At 42.3% G+C, this 18,501-nt stretch overlaps 2 protein-coding genes across 6 annotated transcripts in view; one reads left to right on the top strand and one right to left on the bottom strand.

The window, feature by feature from the left end:
• LOC117763371 (FERM domain-containing protein 5) overlaps positions 1–8,887 on the top strand; it is a 61,027-nt gene extending 52,140 nt beyond the window's left edge. For 2 of the 4 annotated variants that reach the window (XM_034588434.1, XM_034588433.1), the window contains one exon: positions 3,565–4,422. In XM_034588434.1, the coding sequence (XP_034444325.1) occupies positions 3,565–4,151 (587 nt within the window). In that variant the 3' untranslated portion in view covers positions 4,152–4,422. Of the gene's footprint in view, positions 1–3,564 lie in introns of all 4 variants that reach the window. The other 2 variants (XM_034588436.1, XM_034588432.1) reach the window with 2 other exon arrangements.
• blm (BLM RecQ like helicase) lies at positions 4,463–18,412 on the bottom strand. Of its 2 annotated transcripts, XM_034588422.1 has the most exons (22): positions 18,069–18,402; positions 16,484–16,544; positions 15,745–16,393; positions 15,495–15,618; positions 15,307–15,410; positions 15,094–15,208; positions 14,327–15,000; positions 13,690–13,866; positions 13,485–13,603; positions 13,275–13,388; positions 13,043–13,141; positions 12,793–12,941; positions 12,601–12,707; positions 12,029–12,189; positions 11,649–11,844; positions 11,337–11,527; positions 11,103–11,247; positions 10,790–10,989; positions 10,470–10,665; positions 10,246–10,368; positions 9,486–9,690; positions 4,463–9,391 (listed from the first exon to the last, which is right to left on the bottom strand). In XM_034588422.1, exons 1-22 carry the CDS (start codon positions 18,161–18,163, stop codon positions 9,202–9,204), a joined length of 4,194 nt encoding a protein of 1,397 aa, XP_034444313.1. In that variant the 5' UTR covers positions 18,164–18,402; the 3' UTR covers positions 4,463–9,201. The 2 variants fall into 2 exon arrangements, with proteins under 2 accessions (XP_034444313.1, XP_034444312.1); XM_034588421.1 differs by having other exon boundaries at positions 15,745–16,544; positions 18,069–18,412.
• Positions 18,413–18,501: the final 89 nt, after the last annotated feature.

Below are 18,501 nucleotides of genomic sequence, written 5' to 3'. Positions count from 1 at the left end.
GGTGAAGAGGAGGATGTTGTGGACCAGTATACATTCTTCAGTGCCATCTTTGATAACACAGTGACGTTCAAGCACAAAATCCACAATCAACAAAGCACATCAAAGGCACAACGTCCTCACGAAACTGAACTCATTCAGGGTCCAAAAGCCCGTCTTACAAACGTTCTACAGCTCCTTCATCGAGAGCATTTTGTCTTTCTCCTTCATCTGCTGGTTTATGTCCCTCACTGTGAAAAACCGAACAGAGCCCCTGCACCAAAATCACTGGAGTGTTCCTGTCCTCTCTTTATGAGCGGTTCAGGGCTGAGGCCCATGAGGACATTATGAGGGACACAAGCCATGTTCTCCACACCCAGTTCCACATGCTCCCTCTCAGGCAGCGTCTTTACCTCCTCAGGTGCTCAACCAACCAGCACAGAAGTAATCCGCCGGGTGAACGAGGCATTAAAGGACAACTCTGTGCTCCACCTAAAGCTTGAGACATGAATGAAAGAAAAAACAAACACTTACTCTAAAATGCCCTGTGGACTATTTAATTTTATTAAATTATGAATTAATTTATTATAACATGGCCTTAACCAAATTGCCTTAGGGATTAATAAAGTTGTATTGCATTGTATTGTATCACTGTTTGACACCTTATTTCCCATGGATCAGGAGGTTAAGTCCCTTTTGTGAGAACTCTTCTCCTTCTTGAGAAAACACCCGTATGCACACACACACACACACAAGCTGTAACTGGAGCCATTTGGCTCACTGAATGCTTTCACCATTGGTGGGACATGTCGCAGGTGTGTGCGTCACTCAGGCTGTTCCACTTCGATGCAGGCTTTCAGAGCTGTGTGTGTGTGTGTTTGTGTGAGTTTCCACAAGTGTTGGTGAGAGTTGTACCAACTCAGGAGCAGCTTAAGTCACAACACAGCCCCCTGCAGGCTCCTGGTCCAGAACAGTTGGCGTCAGTGCCTCTGTCTGTGAGACCGTCCCCCATGGTCCTGCAGGTCTACAATACAGCTGTACTGTACGGATTCAGGGTCTTTTGCTGTGGGTTCAGCCATAAGAGCTTCCCACCCCCGGTGTGTGCTGACTGGGTGTCTTACCGTGGTATTAATACCCCAGCTCAATATAGCCTGGGCCTTCTATTCCATGTATGTCTGTAGTCTGGGTGGGGTCAAAACCAGGCCAGACCAATGCTGGTGATTGTAGCACTGCTGCAGAAGTCCCCCTGTTTCCCCTCACACTCCGCTCCGCTATCCGCTACCAAGGCAGACAGTCTGCAGACTGTGGCCTGGACTCCGGGACAGGGGACCGTAACAGCAGGATAAACACACGTGAATGCTGCAGCCATGGTGAAGTGTCTGATCCGCATCACCACCCGGGTGAACGTCCACCTGCGGATGATCAACCACTGCTACCGGGATGTACAAGTTCGCGTGCTGAGCCTGGGGCCTCGCATGCTGGGCAAGGCCCTGGGTGTCCTGCCCCTGTACCCTGCCCTGATGGGGCAGCAGGAGTCGGCCAGCGTCTCCCCTCTCCCTGGCACTCCGCTGCCCTGTGTTCAGCCCAGCCAACCTCCAGGTAAACTCATCATGGACTCTGAGCCAGCCGGACGTGGGCTTTACATGGTGCCGCTCGCCTCCTCTGTTTTAAATCAGTCTCTGGCTCACTGATGTTGGCAGTGAGGGAGGGACTCTGTCGAGAGTAGCAGCAACATTCGATTCCAACCAGTAAACAGTATTTCAAATGGTGTTGGGTGTTTATGTTGTGTATGAATTTATAGTATTTCAAATTTATAGGCTATAAAAATGGGATATTCAACCTAAAACTTTGCATTTTCTGTTCGCTGCCTCACTGCGGCAGATCAACAGTAAAGTAAAGATGGCTGCTGACACTCACTCAACCTTTATGCCTCCTTTTCACTTCACAGCTGAGGCTTTACACTCTGGACATAATCTGTCCTGCTTTATTCCAATTCTTTCTTTTTTTTTTAAACGTCCCTTCAATGATTTGCTTCCTCATCAAAAGCTGGATTTGAATCCCGTCTCTTTATAGTGAAGGTGTAATGTTGCCGCTTTGACGTTGGGGAGAATGTGATATCGTCAGCAAAGGCTCATCTCCTCTGACATGTACACTCACTGTAGAGCGGGTCTCATGTGCTGGTTCTTATCCTGCAGAAGGAACAGTGCAGTCGTACAGTAACAGCGCTGTATTTTGGGAATGCTCTGGTGCTTTGTTGACTGTTTGTAGGGAGAGTTCATCAATATGGAAAACCAACAATCAACTGACTCAGATTTGACCTCTTCTACTAAAGTGGCTGCTGATTCCCTTTAATATCCAGATAATGAAGATACTGCTCTACCTTTTTATGAAATTATTGAATTTTTATATATTTTGGATCAGTTTAAACGTATAACTTGATTTTTCATGTGTTTACTTTCATGTACTATCATTTATACATTTATAAACGTTTCACCAAAATGTTCCTTCCTCACAATATCAGATTACATTTACTGTGACAGAGCATTTGATTGTGGTGTCTCACTCAATATTGTAGGTGAAATATTATTTTTTTCCTTTTCAGTTCTGATTGATTTGTTTAGAAAAGATGATTGTTTGAGTTTTTCTCTGGTTTTTAACGATACATTCACAAAAACACTCATATCAGCTGAAACAGTCCTTTGTCTCTTGCTTTGAGTTTGCTCTGTAAATGTTTATCTCCTCATCCAGCGAAACAAAAAGGTTTTAAATGTACAAATGAGCATGAGACTCATGTCTGGTGATGGATTTGAAAATATGTAAACTTATCCTTTAGTCTAAGAATAATCCTTGTGGTTTGTATTTATATTTGTTGGCAACGAGGCTCCGTTTGCACTATCGAGCTTCCTCATACGAGCTTTTAAACCAAATCATGCACATGGAAAAATCTTTTGCCATCAACAATTTTCATTTTAGAACTGACCGGACACAAACAACAACAGGGTTTAAAATAATTAAATAGTAATAGCAACAATAGAGGAGGAAGACCCAGCAGCAATTATAACTGAAAAGATACTCTAATGCAAAACATAAATAACATTGGCCTGAAAAGGACATGTGGAAAAATGTAATCAGCAGCACTGATGGACTGTAACCTCATCGACATGCCCAGAGATTAGGGCTCAGGGTCTTTGGTGAAAAGGATGTTGAACATCTTATCAGGGTGAACGTTTTAGTTACTTGATATTTTCCTCAAATATACTTTTGAGATATTCTTCACTCTGGGACTGTTGAGAAAGATCCATACCTCCTGTGTAATTTGTGTCTTGAGGATTTCTTCCATTAGAGTTGATGATCAGGCTCCTGTACATCCAGCACTCTCCCAGTCTGCTTCACTCTGGGGACATGATCAGGTTTCAGCTCTTCAGTTGGAGACAGTGTGTCTGTGGACAAACGGCAGAAAAGACGTCTCAGCCGTTTGGAACCTGATCTACAGTATGTTGTCTTTCTCATGCTGTAAAATGTGTGTTAATATTTCTTTCTTCCTCTCTGTTTCCCCCTCTCCTCTTCCTCTCTGAACACCTCCCCAAGGTCTGGAGTCCTTGCGTGACAGTGCCCACTCCACACCGGTGCGTTCAGTGTCCCACAGTGAATCGTTCATGCCGCGCTCCCGGAGCCAGGCCACAAACTCCAGTGACGGCACGGCGGTGATCTCGGACGAGGCCTACAGCCCCTCCGACAGCGTCCTGCCCACCCCGGTGGCCGAGCACAGCATGGACCCGGCTGTCTCGCGCCAGGTCAACGGGGCACCCTGCAGCATCGAAGAGGAGAAGGAGTCAGCGGCGGGCAACGCCAAGCGCGGGGAAGGGGGTGATTTTGGTGCGCAGGGTAAATCCGCACAGGAGGGTGCAGGGGGGGACTCGACCCTCAGCGAGGTGGAACAGGTGAATAAGTTTGTCTTAAGTGTCCTCCGTTTGCTGCTTGTGACCATTGGACTCCTCTTTGTCTTGCTCCTCCTCCTCATCATCCTCACCGAGTCAGACCTTGACGTAGCATTTTTACGTGACATCCGCAAGACCCCCGAGTTTGAGCAGTTCCATTACGAATATTTCTGTCCCCTCAGGCGGTGGTTTGCCTGCAAGCTCCGCTGGGTGGGCGGGTTGCTCATTAACAAGTGAGGGTGAGGTCGTAGCGTTCGTAAGCCCGTTCGGGGGTCTGAGAAGACGGTTAGGACTCCAGAGGGATGGAGGAGGGCGGCTTCGTCCCAACCATGAACCCTGCTTCTCCCATCGTCCTCCTGCAGACATACAGCTTGGACCACTCCTGCTCACACCAGGCCAGGATCTCTCTCCCCCCTCCTCCACTTTAAGTTACCCCCCTCCTCAACACCCAACCACCACCTACTCGTTTCGCTTCTTTTATCCGTTTTTTTTTTTCTTTCTTTTTTTTCTACAAAGCCAGGGGACATATTTTTTTTGCATTTTTTAAAAATTTTATTTCAAGTCATTTCAGGTATTTTTATTTTTTCAAATAACATAAAGGAAAAAAATTAAAAGTGAAACTAAAGAACTGAAGGGTTTTGAACCGTCCTTTTTACAGGAGCTGGAGATGTTGTCACAATGGATGAACGTTGCCTTCAGTTATTATTTATTGCTGTCAAACGTATATTTTCATGAGAAGGAGAAGAGATGACGAGTTGATCGAGGAAGTTGTCATGAAGAGATGGAAGGGAGTGAGGTTAGAGTCGATATACTGCTGTGATTTATATGTGAGGAAGAGTAATGATAAAATCTTCTGATACTGATCCATCCCCATCAGACAAACAGCAGGAAAAACTAAATAGGAATAATAGTGAAGGTTGGTGAAACAGGGAAGAGTCGGGGTGATTATCAAATGCCTTTTTCGAGAGGATGTCGAAGACTGTTTTCAGTTTTGAATTTTGTGGATTGTTTTAAGACACAATTACACTTAAGTATATTAGCGTGTACAAAGTGAACTGGTAAAGATCAAAGTTGTTTTTTTTTCTAACGTTTTCTAAGGATATGGTAAAAATAAAACCAGTACCAATAGTGTTATGTGACGCAGTCGTGTCAGATGAGGTTAGACATGTTCAATGAAGAGCAAAGATTCACTGGCACCAGTAGATAATAGTCTAGATAGATGATCAATGCTCATATGGTTTAAATAATGAAGAACTTTTGAAATGTCCTCATTTGTCTTTCTGTTTATTTCTCCGATTAATTTGATTTGCATTTTCCTCATCAAGTTGAAATTCGATGAATTTCAATGATTTCTTTGTATGGAGAGTTAATGATTTATTTTGGTTTCATATCAACCATGCTCTTAGGTTTATGTATCATACTATATTATTATTATTACTAGAATAAGAGTAACGATGTACTTTTTGTACAAATTAGTTTGTTTCCTAATATATATTGAAGTTTTCCATGTATATTTTAACAGAACTGAAATGTTATTTTGTTATTGAAGATTAAATTATACTTTTTTTAGCACTGTGTTTCAAGTAAGGTCAAAAGAATTCATGGAAATGAGGAAGGGTTTTTATCCAGATCCACTGATAACAACTCTCATCCCTCCACCAGCAGTGACCCGGTTTTAAACATGTATTTTTACAGTATAACATATGGAGATATCATTATACCACATATGCCAATATACCAAATAATCCAAAATCACATTTTCACTTTTCATAACTTTAACATTTCTAATTGTACGTTAACAGTTTGTAGAGGCGACATGAGCCTGACCAGTGACACAGAGTCTGCAGCAAAGAGTAAAAACCTCCCACTAAAATTAAAAAGTTTAGAATTCATTATAATTCTAAAATGTATTTAAACGTGTAAAACTAGAGCTGAAGCTGATTAATTGATTGATTGAGCATTAACTTAAATTTATTTTGACTAATTCACAATTATTGTCATATTTCAAGCTAAAATATCAGTGTAATAAAAACGTGAGAATTTATCTCATTGGGCTGAAAATAGCCTGTGGGGTGGAAATTAAAATGTTTGTTTCCATGACATAATCCAGACAATTATTTGAGGATCTCAAACTTGGCAGATTCATTGATGAATGAAACTCTAAACATTTGTTTCTAACTTGTAAGTAACAAGTTAGAGATTAAGGAAATAAATGAGACTAGAAACGTAACATTTTAAACATAGTTAATTTCTTCCCTTGATTTTTCTATACCACCAGCAAAAATAAAAGCAGATATCAATATATTTATAATAACCTATCTTAGAAAATAATATCTGCGTTTTGATTGGTCGGTCAGTTACCGCTCCTGGCTGCTGGATTCTGGTTAAAATCTGTTTTTTTGTGTTGCGTGTTTACCTCCTGTACCAAGTGCAGGTTGTTAAGTGTTAGTGTGTTTGTAAGAAGGAATGGAAGTCGAGGTGACAGCATTTGACGTCCAGACAGAGAAGAGTAACTCAAAAAGTCAAATTTCCATATTTTGCTATGAAAGGAGGAGGAAAAGTGGAAAGGCGTGAAAATGTAAGCGAGGACTGAGGGAAATGAGACGATCAGTCTGCTTCTTTGAAAGTGGGATTGTAAAAAGCGTGTGGTGACTCACCACTCTAATGGCTGTACAGGGTTGCTTGTCTTGCTTGTTTTTAAGTCTATTTCAAACCCCTAACCCCGACTGCACCAGCACCTGCAGCTGCTGCACTGAGGCAGCCCCGACGGTGCTATACCTACTTCTGTATCTGCTCCTGTGTAATCCGAGCCTGTCAGTCCTCGGCTACAGTCGTAGCCCTGACCACAGAGCAGCCTGCACTTTGGCGTTGTGGCTGGATCCACTCCACTGGCTCCTTCACAAACCATTGTTATCTGCGGTGGAGGGAGCCGGAAACATCCGACCATTAGAGCAGAGCTGGAAAGCAACCAGTCATATGTAGGAGCTTATTTATTACAAATAAACTTGGATCCATTATAGCAGATGCAATGATAAAGCACAGCTCTCCTAACAAGGAGTGAGTGAGTGTTTTTTTTTTTTTGTGTACATTCATAATTAATATTTATTACTTCTTTTACTGACATAAAGGTCAACATGACTTGGCCGGTGCAGCCAGGCCGAGTTGTTAGCAGGACGTCTTTTAAAGGTCAGTGTGCAGAGGTCATCCATCAGGACAGGTTTACACATCAGCCTTATGTAGCTTCTCTGAACATGCAACAGTTTCTAAAGACGAAGGCAGCATTATTCAAGGAGCAATAATCCGCTGTGAGAGAAAAAAGATGTGATGTTAAGTGTTTGAAAATCCAATGGTGAATTATGTCCTTTTCCTGTGTCTTGAAAACCACTTTTACCAAATTGCTGTACTCTTAACAACCATGTGACCACTGAGACACTTAGTTACAGCTGCGTTCAGTCATGACATTTTATAAAAATCCTTTTTCCCCTTGGAGACGTCTCGTGTGGGTGTTTGTTTTCTTTACATTAAGTGACAGATTGTTCCCCCCTTCCCGTGCCTGGATCCCGACAGTTTGACCAAAGTGGCAAGGATGAAGGAATGGAGAGCGAAAAGACACAAACGTCCACTATCAACTGTTCTACACGCAGCTCCGTTCCTCACATCTCCCAGGCCGAGAGAGAGAGACAGGGGAACTGTGTTCATCTCTGTCTCAATCTGTGATGGACACTTCATTCACAATTCATTAAGGCTTCAGTTGCTGAGTCATGTTTACATGTTTTCTTTTACTTCACGGGAGATGGATTCAGGTTGGGCCACGTGTGAACTGACAATCGAGTTTGAATGTCATCCATGGTTTATATAATAAATCCCTCCGTCCCCCTGAAAAGCAATAGTGAAGGTACAGCCATGCAAAAACGTGTGCATTTGAAGATGAAGCACTGATACTTGTCTGTAGAATCAAATCAAAGGGGATGGAGTCAATAACAAAAACACCGGCATGGTAAAGTTTAATTCCTGAAAACAAACAAAGTCCTGTGTTTGTTTCAGAGGCAGCGTTGCCAGTTATCTTATTTTGGGGTAAATGATCGTACATGAGTCACATCAAACGATAACAATAGATAAACACTAAATAAATAATGCTTTCATAAAACACATACATGTTGAGAGGAACGAGTGTTTGCTGGAGAGATGTGTAAAAAACAAGCAGATGCATGATTCGCATTCAGACTTGGATTGAATCGCCTATTTTATAGCCCCCAACACCGTCATTAAGAGATGGAATTATCGTACATCTGGTGACTGAGGGTTATTTTTGAGGTTTTCCTTTGTGGAGATATTTCACTGGACTGCACCTTACTGTGAGGTGTTCTTGTTATTTTGTCCCCTCCCTGTTGTGATGCATATTTATATCTTCAGGTTTCTTGAAGGAATGTGACATAATCAGGACTTAAGTTTCATTGGCTGCCCTTCAAACTTCATGAATGTGATGGAAGTGAGTTACTAAACCAATCTGGATGATCAAAAAAATCAAGATTTACACACACAATTGGCTCCTTGAATCTTGTTTCTGGCACTAGTCTGTCATATTAAGGTGGATGTTTGAAGCACCGAGGGGTTTATGATACGTGAGGACATCTTGGATCTGCCTTCTTCCAGCTCCCAGTAGACAAACCCCTCACACAACCGTGCACACACTCTACTCAGTGTATAAGCATATTCATGTCTGGTGGTGTGTCGTTCTATCCTGGGATTGAAGATTGCTCTTTAATTACGTTTTATAAATACATATACACAAGTATATATACACACACACATCTAAATATATATAAATCCATGTGCCAAATCCAGCTCTTGTTCAGTCTGATCCATTCCGAATCCATTTGTACTGTAGGTAACCTTCTGTACAAGTCAGTATAATATATTGTTTCTCTCCAATAGTCTCCTGTAACTGGTGCCATTAAATGAAACTATTCAAACATGAAATAAACATTGAATAAAACAAAAGTGATTCTGTGGCTTTTGTGAAACAACACAAATTCAGCACAGCATGCTTTTCTCAAGCAAAAACAAATCCTTTGAATGTTGACGACATGAAGCAATAAAGGTTATCAACTTCAATTTGACTTTAATATACAGTGAAAAAAAATCTTCAGATTTCAAATACAATTTTACAACATTCACACCACGAAAACTGTACAGAATGTAAATATTAAACAGGATAAATACTTCACAATCACTGACACCAGCAGGTTTGAAAAGTAGTGAATAAGTAGTTTCACAGACGACGGTTCTAGCCCATGTGTGAGAACGTTGGCTTTAAGAAAGGTCGTTGTCTGGATTGAGGGGTCGGGACAGACAGGAAGCCCGGTCTCCTTTCCGATGGCGCATCTCCTGCTGAGCTCCTGGACCCTCGACCTGCGGCTTTCGCTCCACCTCTGGAGCTTGATGATGACCATGACTTATTGCTGTTGTAGCCATTACTAAAGCCACAGAAAGACAGAGAAGAAGTTAAGAACTTCAACTTTGAAGCGAATCTTATTTCTAAATATAAAATGAGAGACAAATGATACAGACCCTTTAGCATTGGAGTTTGCGTTGCCGTATGCTTTTCTCTTCTTGGAATACTTGAAGAACGGAGCTTTCTTCCTCTTCTGTCCCTGTGAGGACTGATTACGAAAGTAGGTGGAGGACTCTGTGTCGTCCTCATCGTCGTAATCTGTATTTGCGCGGCCTCGTGTCGTGTCGATCCATTCATCTTCACCAACGGCAGTCTGCTCCTCTACAGAGACAATGTACATTAATACAACATTTAGAAAGATCAGGGCTGTTTTCACACCTGAAAGTCTAAACCAAGGTTCACGTCATTGTTACATTTGATTTCGTTGTGGTTTCACTGATGGATTTGTAGACGGGTGTTTGTCTAATGCCTGCAGCAGGGAGCAGTCTTAGTTTTAAGGGAGAAAATGAATGAACTGGTTCATTCCATTACTGCTGTAATATCCTCATGGTTTTACTACCAGCAAAATGAACATCCTCGTTATTCAAACATTATATCGTCAGAAGCAAAGACTTCTTCTATTGTCTAACTCCATCTCAACGTCCTGCCACTGGTCTGAAAGTGGGAACGTGTTTTCATGCTGCAAACCAACGGAACCATGGTTCACTTTGATCCGGACCGAGACCAACTCTTTTGATCTGATGACATTTTGGTTCGTTGGTCCGGACTCTGATCCGAGACAAATGTGGTAAGGTCCGGACCAAACAAGGTAGGTGTTAAAGTGTAAAAAAAGTAAACTAGTAAAGAACATGGGAACACTTAATGTGGGTCATTTACCAGGTTGCTGCCACTCAGAGTATTTCTGTAGGAGCTGAATGACTTCGGCCCCATACTTCTCCAGTTTGTCCTCTGTCACTCCATCGATCTGCAGGAGGACTTCAGCGTCAGAGGAAAGCTTCTCTGACATTTGGGGAGAAACGGGACGAAAAAGTTAGAAAATGCTGGTTGTATCATATAAGCTGTAGTGGTATTTGAAAGTCAACGCCTGTTCCAGACATTACCAGATATCTTTTTCAAGGTGGCAGTGGAGAAGATGTTGAAATAGTGAATGCCAAACGCTTTCCCGAGCTGCTTGCATAAATCCGTCAGCTCCTTCAGACACTTTTGAACCATCTCTTCTCTCTGAGAAACGTTCTTGGTCACTGCAGCTTTTAGTTTCCTGCTGCTTGACGCACTCTCTGTCTCATAGAACTCCACCTACGACAGGTTAAGTGTTGGTTATTGTTCAGTGCCCTGATTGATATTGAAGACTTCAGTGACATGAGTCATATTCTACCTCTTCAAACTGCCTTAAAGTAGATGTATGACTATGACCCATTACCTGCATGTGTCCCGACAGCACGCTCATGGCTTTTGTTCCAGCAGAGATGTAAGACACAGCTTGACCGTTGAACACAATGTACAGGTCCTCAACCAGAACGTTATCCAGAACCAGTTTTTTGAAGAGACGGTCAGCGTTGTGTCTGGTGTAGGCTCCTCCCATCCCAAACATTCCTGTCTGTACCTTTGCAGTTTTAGATCCTGACAAAATATAAGATGAGAACATATTTTACCACAGAGTCCTATTACAAACATCATGCAACATTCAGTTACAAAAGATGCTTTTTCATTGCGAGCATGAGCATGTACTGTACCTAGGAAGATATCCACGAGCATGTTCAGCGTCAGCCGGTTCTGCTTAGCAGTCTTGCCAAACTTCGCTCCGACGTTCTCGCAGTTCTCCTGGGCGAACCTCACAATCTTTTTCACATCTTCGGTAACATTTCTTATCTTGTATTGCTGCGGACAGGAATGTTAAAATTGTAGTTCAGCTGGAAACAGGCAGGAAGGTTTTGAATACGAGATAAACGATCAGAAACTATTCCTACATTGGGTTTTGAACAGTTGTCACAACTGACGTCAGGGTGGTCTTTACAGAAGCCTTTGTTGAAGTTGAGCTCTCCAAAGTAAGCGAGCAGCTGAATTCTTCTACACTCCATCATGTTCTCGCAGAAGTGCACCATGCTGTGTAGGTTGTTGAAATGAGTCGCTTTGGCATGTCGGTCACCTTCTCTGTCCACTGTGAAAAGAAAGATTGCAACCAGGTCTACATGAGTAATACGTACAGTTAGTCATTTGGACAGTAAACATGCTTTGGGTGATTTCATAGGTGTAAGATAGCTGTTATTTGTGCCACATACTGCTGATGATCCTCTTGATGCGCTGCACGTCAGTGTAGGAGTAGAACAGAATACAGTGAGAGATCTCTCCGTCTCTGCCGGCTCGTCCCGACTCCTGGTAGTAACCCTCCACTGATTTCGGCAGACTGGCGTGGATCACATAGCGCACATCAGGCTTGTCAATGCCCATGCCGAAGGCAATGGTGGCACAGATGACCTGGCAGACAAAAGGGAACAGTGAAACCAGAGCAACGTGCAGTATGACTCGGCTTATACTTTAAATCCTTCAAACATCTACTGGTTTGCAAAATGTGAAAGTTAATTTCTATTGACGTAGCTTTGTATCAAGTACCACCTACGAGTCATATTTATCTGTGATTGTAATTGAGTGGGGACCTCACCTGGCAGCCATCCTGATTGATCCACTTGCTCTGCACATACTCTCTGTCACCGTCACTCAGGCCCGCGTGATATGCCAGACCTAATATCCCCGCTCTCTGGAGACTCTGCGCCATGGCATCACAGTCATTACGGGACAGGCAGTACACAATGCCAGAGTCACCTGAAACACAGATAGGCAGCTTAATAATCAAAAGACAAATTCAAAGGGGTTTTTAATTAACAAAATATGTCCCAGTATTAAAATCAAAACACTGTCAATTGTTAATTAAAGGCTACTTACAAAAGCAATTAAGCATTTGACAAAAATATCACTGAAATTCAGAGTTTTTACATGCTTCAATACAGCTAAAACCTTTAACGTGCAGGAAGCATTTTTATTATATATGAAATTATAATGTAAGTACTTTGATGTAACGTAATCCACTGGACATCTTGAGATCAGTCTGATACGATTTGTTTTCACTTTTCAGATATGAGAATGTGCTCACGTACAAATCTGAGCTGAATATTTCCAAGTGTTCTGAAAATAGCATGAGCAGGGATCAGAAAAAAGTAAGTCTGAATTATTTACGTGGGTAGTGCTTCTTGATCCAGTTGATGCAGTCCTCGTCCACCTTTTTGGGTTTCTTGGGCAACACAGCATACTTCAAGTTTGTTCGGTTGAAACTCATGGTAAACCTGGACACATATTGGACAGAAAATGTGTAGTTACTGTTGGGTGGAGAGAAGAATCTGAGACAGAGCCTGAAATCAAAACACTTACACCTGCGGCCGAGACATATTCAGCTGGTTGAGGATATCTTTCTGGACGCGAGGGGTGGCAGTGGCTGTCAGAGCCATCATGGGCACGTTGGGGAACTTCTGTCGCAGTTCATGCAACTTCTTGTAGTCTGGACGGAAATCGTGGCCCCACTGAAAAATATAAAAAAGGTCAGAGAATGATTCATAAGGACTGCTGCAAAAATAAAAACATAATGCAGACATGCACACAGTAAAAGCATGGATAAACACACCTGACTGACGCAGTGAGCCTCATCTATGACAAAGCGGGTCAACAGGCCTCGCTCATACAGGTTATGCAGGGTAGAGACAAGCTTGTTACTTGCGCTGATCTTGGGGAGAAGATAAGATGCATCACTTTAGAGAAAAATCACAGTTACTAATAACTGAAATGAAAATAAATGTTGGAATCTATAGGTGTGATCTCGTTTGTTGTAAATAAAGTGTAAATCATCCATTTCTTACCTTTTCAGGTGTAACATAGAGCAGTTTAACGATGGGGTCTTTCCTGGAGAGCTGCATATAGATCTTCCCTACTTCACTGTCACTTTTACCACCAGACAGACTTGTAGCTGGAATCTGAACAATGTGACATTAGAAAAATAACCAATGTTCTTTCTGGTATTTAGCAACTTGACTCTCATCTAACACACAAGCAGGAGAAAACATACTTACATCCAGTGTAGTGAGTTTCTGCACCTGGTCGACAATGAGTGATTTCAGAGGCGAGATGACGATAGAGACGCCTGATGACACGCAGGCTGGCAGCTGGTAACACAAGCTCTTTCCACCACCTACAGATGCATCAGTAAGAGATTTATACATCTTCACTGCAGCTGTTCTACAACTAAGTGTGTTTCTGCCGTGCATGTCTACCAACCTGTGGGCATCAGAATAAATGTGTCTTCTCCCTGAAGCGTTGCATTAATCGCTTCTAGTTGATTGAACCTGAATTGATGAAGACCAAAGCGCTTGTGAAAGATCTTCATCATTTCCTGTGAGTGGGAGAAGTTGAATCCTCTGAATCGATCATGGGCTGGGTTTCTGAAGTCGGGCTCTGCAACGGAAGACAATAAAGCTGAGTCAGTAAAAATGCACAAACCTACCACACAGCTACAGAACAACATTTTTAAAGCAGAGGCTTTATTTAGCAAACATCTGAGAATCACTCCCAAGAAATTTAAAGAGGATTCAAACAGGACATGGTGTGCTGAATATTCCTGAAAGAGTTTGGACTGCAAAATCAAATTAATGAGCTCTTCTTGCTTTACTTGGTATTAATATTGTGCAATTAACACATTCAAAAGCCCAACAGAGGCTACAAATACCCTTTATATAAATAGTATGACACAAATTACAGACAAACTCTCAATTTTGTCTTTTTGTTTACATAGCCTATCAAAAAGTTGCACAAAATAAGCTGTGCTATGAGAATTTTGAGCCAGTCGTCATACATTTCCTCATTGCAGACATCTAATAAATACAAGCACAGATGATTCCTTGCCATGCTGACTTACCGGGGGAGCGGATCTTTGAAGGTTTGGCTGCAGACGCAGGTGTTGTCGGTCTCTTATCCCACGTAGACTTGCTCGGTCCTCCCTCTTTCACTGTAGTAGACACAGCGCTGGAGTTTTTTCCAGTCACTGAAGAAGTTGAGGCTTCATCAAAGTAATCAGGGATATCCGAGTCATTGAAGTCATCTATGTCGAAGTCATCAAAGTAAAAGTCGTCTGCTTCTATGTTGTCTGCAGCTGTGACTGCTGCTGTATTTGATTTGTTTTTCACAACAGTCTGTGGCTTCGCGGGCGAGAAGAAGAGATCTGAGCCGTCCAGGTCTGTGCTCACTTTCTTTGAGGAATTAAAAGATGGTTTTGTGAGGCTGTGATTTGATGGAGAGTCACACGCACCATTATTCTCCACATGTAATTTCCCATTGTCTTTACTGTGCAAGGGCTCCACATTAATAATACTGTCAGAGAGATCAGAGTCATAGTCCACCGAGATTGCTGGAGATCTCCTGATGTGAAGAGGTTTTTTAATGTCCACATGGGCAGAGCTGCTAGAAGACATGACACTAGACGTATAACAACCAACAGAGGAGTTTTCCTTTAAGCTGGTTTCAGAAATCACTGTGCTGTCTGGCTGCTGCATCCTGAACAGAGCATCACCACCAGTTGCAAGAATTCTCTTCCTGAATGAGAAAGGCAGATGACTACGGTCATACAAAGATATCATTAAATACCATGAACAACAACAAATGTATTTTCTACTCAAATGTACTCACCTTTGAGCCCTCTTCAGTAAAAGCTCACTTCCATAAGACAGACCTATTAGTTCATGTTCCGGGATGGAATCAACCAGAGAACAAATGGACTCCATGATACTGAAAAGCTGCTCATCTAAGACATGGTAAGGAAAAACAAAATCAATAATGAAAAGGACAAAAGAACACGGTCCTCAGTACATGAGTAAAAGGTGAAAAGGGTGCAACACCCACTTGTTTTGTCTTTTGAGTGGAGATCAGAGGGTTTATGCAGAGTTGCGACGGGTCTCTTGGTGTACACTTGACTGTCCCTGCTTTCATCATCAGCTGTTTTGGATCTGTTTGAAATGAACTACTGCTCAAACATGTGTTCACACTGACTCCTGTGAATATTAAAACATGGTTAATTGAAAGAAACTGACCGTATCTCCAATATAGTAGACGTATAAGGGATTGGTGAAGGGGGGATGTAGTCCTGGTCATCATCAGGCTCTGATTTGTCATCGAGCTCTATTACTGCAGGGTCAACCAGTGTTTTCTTATCATCTAAAAAGGAAAAAATCCAAACAAACATTAAATATGATTTGTCTTTTGAGAATTCTCCAATGCATTCCTGTCTGTTTTCTCAATTGTGAAAATAAAATACAAATGCAGCAACAAACAGCATCTTACCCTTTCTTTCTTTTAGAGGCTCGGACACAACATTGTTGTCATCCTCACTATCACTCATCACAGACTTCAGATGAGCACGATGACGTCTTCTGGGCATTTTAATTTCAGAATCATCCGGGAACAACTCGTCTGGGTCCTGATAAAAACTAAGTCCTGGTGAATCTGCTGTTTTGTTGACACTGTGTTCCAATTCCTTTGTTTCCAGACAAGACTGTTCACTTCTGGAGAGGCCATTCTTTTTGGAGAATGAGCTGCCTAAGTCTGGTGTCACAACAGAGTCATTAAGGTTTAGTTTCTTTGTGAATTCATTTTTTCCTCCATTAGGAGGCGAGACTGGCTTGGTGCTGTTCCCTGATATTTCTGAATTGAATGAGTCATTTTTTCCTTTGGCAGGAGTTTCAAAGTCATCAATATCATCCCAGTCGTCCAGTTGAAATCCAAGAGATGCATCCAGACTCGTGGATGTGCTGTTTTCACTAGGAAACTGGCTGTTATGTATAGTTGGAGCTGTAGTCGACTTAATACCAGACAGTGCTGGAGGAGTCTGAGCAGCAGGAGCACATGTACCTGCTGGGCTGATGGATTCTGACTTGCTTTTTGAACTTACAGGGAAGAAGTTGTTGATTTTGGACTTTTGAGGTCCCTCAAGCTTGTTTGAAAATGCCAAAAGAGATTTAGTCACCACACTGTTCTTAGGGACATTGACATTCCTGTTTGCCAAACCATTTGTGCTGATTACCTTGGTCGAAACTTCCTCCTTTGTCGTGCCTGACGAGAACTTCTTTTTGAAAGAAAAGGCCCTGAAAAATACAGAGGTATGAAATTAGGAAAACGTGATGAACAGCTGAAGGCAGGGGTGTAATGCAAACTTCAATCCCTCCGAGACCTGTATGCCTCCAGGACAGGTAGAATAGAAGATGACCCCTCCCGGCCTGGATGCAAAATGTTGGTGATACTCCCCTCTGGCAGAAGGCTGTCCATCAGGGCCAAAACCTCACGCCATGAGAACAGTTTCTTTCTCTCTGCAGCTGGCCTTATCAAGAGGATGTTGACATCATCTGATATGTTGTGTAAGCAAGCACACACCACTGTCCACTTGTATGACTTGCACCACCAGCCACAGCTGGCAACCAGCTCACTATAAACATGAACGCATATAAAATAGCCAATGACACTGAATGTGGCATTTCTCTTTGACTTACTGCAGCATCACTAGTAGTTAGGGTTGGGCAATATGTCCAAACATTATATCAAGATAAAGGTTTTAATACCAGTGGATGTTGATAAATATCACAATAAATGCCACATTATTATTTGTTCTGAGTTTAAAGACTGATGTTGGCTCCTGAGTGAAGGTTGTGTTTTTTTTTAATCTCTGAAAAACACAGCTAACCATTTTACAAATCTGACCAAGCTCAATTATTGTTTTATTGTTTTACTGTGCTTGCATAAGCATAACTTCAATATATAATAAAACTGATGTAATGCGATCTGTTAAACTGTTATAGGTGAGATGAGGTTACTGTGTCTCTATTAGAGGTTAGTGAATCACTTAAAAGTTGTAAACTTAAGGGCCCCTTAAGTTTTAAGTTTGGAGCTGAGAGGATGAATGACTTTAGTGATCCCTTTCCTTTCTAGTGCAAAATATCTCTGCTACTATTGGACAGAAAACCTGGTGCAAATTTCACCATCAGGCCGAACTATAAAAGGTTTTGTGATTGTCTGTCCTTACACCAGCTCAGCATTACAATTCCAATAATGTGGTTTAATATCTGTAAAACTAATGGTAAGATGGACTTTGTGTTTATTGCTAATAAGCAAATGTTAGCAAGCTCAATTATTGTTTTACTGTGCTTGCATAAGCATAACTTCAATATATAATAAAACTGATGTAATGCGATCTGTTAAACTGTTATAGGTGAGATGAGGTTACTGTGTCTCTATTAGAGGTTAGTGAATCACTTAAAAGTTGTAAACTTAAGGGCCCCATTAAATACTAGTTTGTAACTCCATAGTGTAGCTTTCTATTGACACAAAAACCCTGACTAACAGTGTACAACAGGCCATGTCTCTAATGTTAGATAATGTGTGTGATGAACTGTCGCCATGATGAAGCTAAACTGTTCATATCTAATGTGAAACTAGTTCAAGAGAACATGTGATAAAGAGCAAATACACTTTTCTAACAGAGCTCAACCCTCCTGCTGCGCGGTTTCCTCACAGATAGCTACACAGTGTTGATAAGTTAGCATAGCTGACAGCTCGTAGCTAACTACTAGCATGAGTTCTAACGGCGCGGTGCTTTTCGTTGAGAGAGGACTCACCCGGGTTTGGGTTTGGCCAGAGACAGCCTGCTCTGAGCAGCGGTGCTGTGCCTCGCCAGCTGCTCCTCCAGGTTGTTTTGTGGAAGACCAGACATGGTTGTCGAGGAGCTGAGCTAGCCACGGTGCTAGCGTTGGCCGCCACTTTCGTTTAGCTCTGCCCGCGCGCGACACCGGGCGCGACGAGGAACCGGAGTCTCGCGCTTCGTTTGTCCGGTGAATGCAGTAACGTCGGTCAAACAGGGACGGTTTGGTGTTGCTGGTTTAACCACGACACCCACTCTGTGTCTGTGTCTCTGCTGCGGCGCGAGGACACTGACAACAGCTTGAGTTAGCGCCTCTTGAACACACTGACTCCTGATTGGTCGAAACTGGGCGTGGGGGGAGGCTTCTGGGAAATGTAGTCTCCTCCCACGGTAATTGATTTGTAGTCTTA

The sequence above is a fragment of the Hippoglossus hippoglossus genome, chromosome 6, assembly GCF_009819705.1.
Source record: "Hippoglossus hippoglossus isolate fHipHip1 chromosome 6, fHipHip1.pri, whole genome shotgun sequence".
NCBI classification, from domain to species: Eukaryota; Metazoa; Chordata; class Actinopteri; order Pleuronectiformes; family Pleuronectidae; genus Hippoglossus; species Hippoglossus hippoglossus.
Note: the sequence above shows the minus strand (reverse complement) of the source record. Positions and strands in the feature narration are given on the sequence as shown.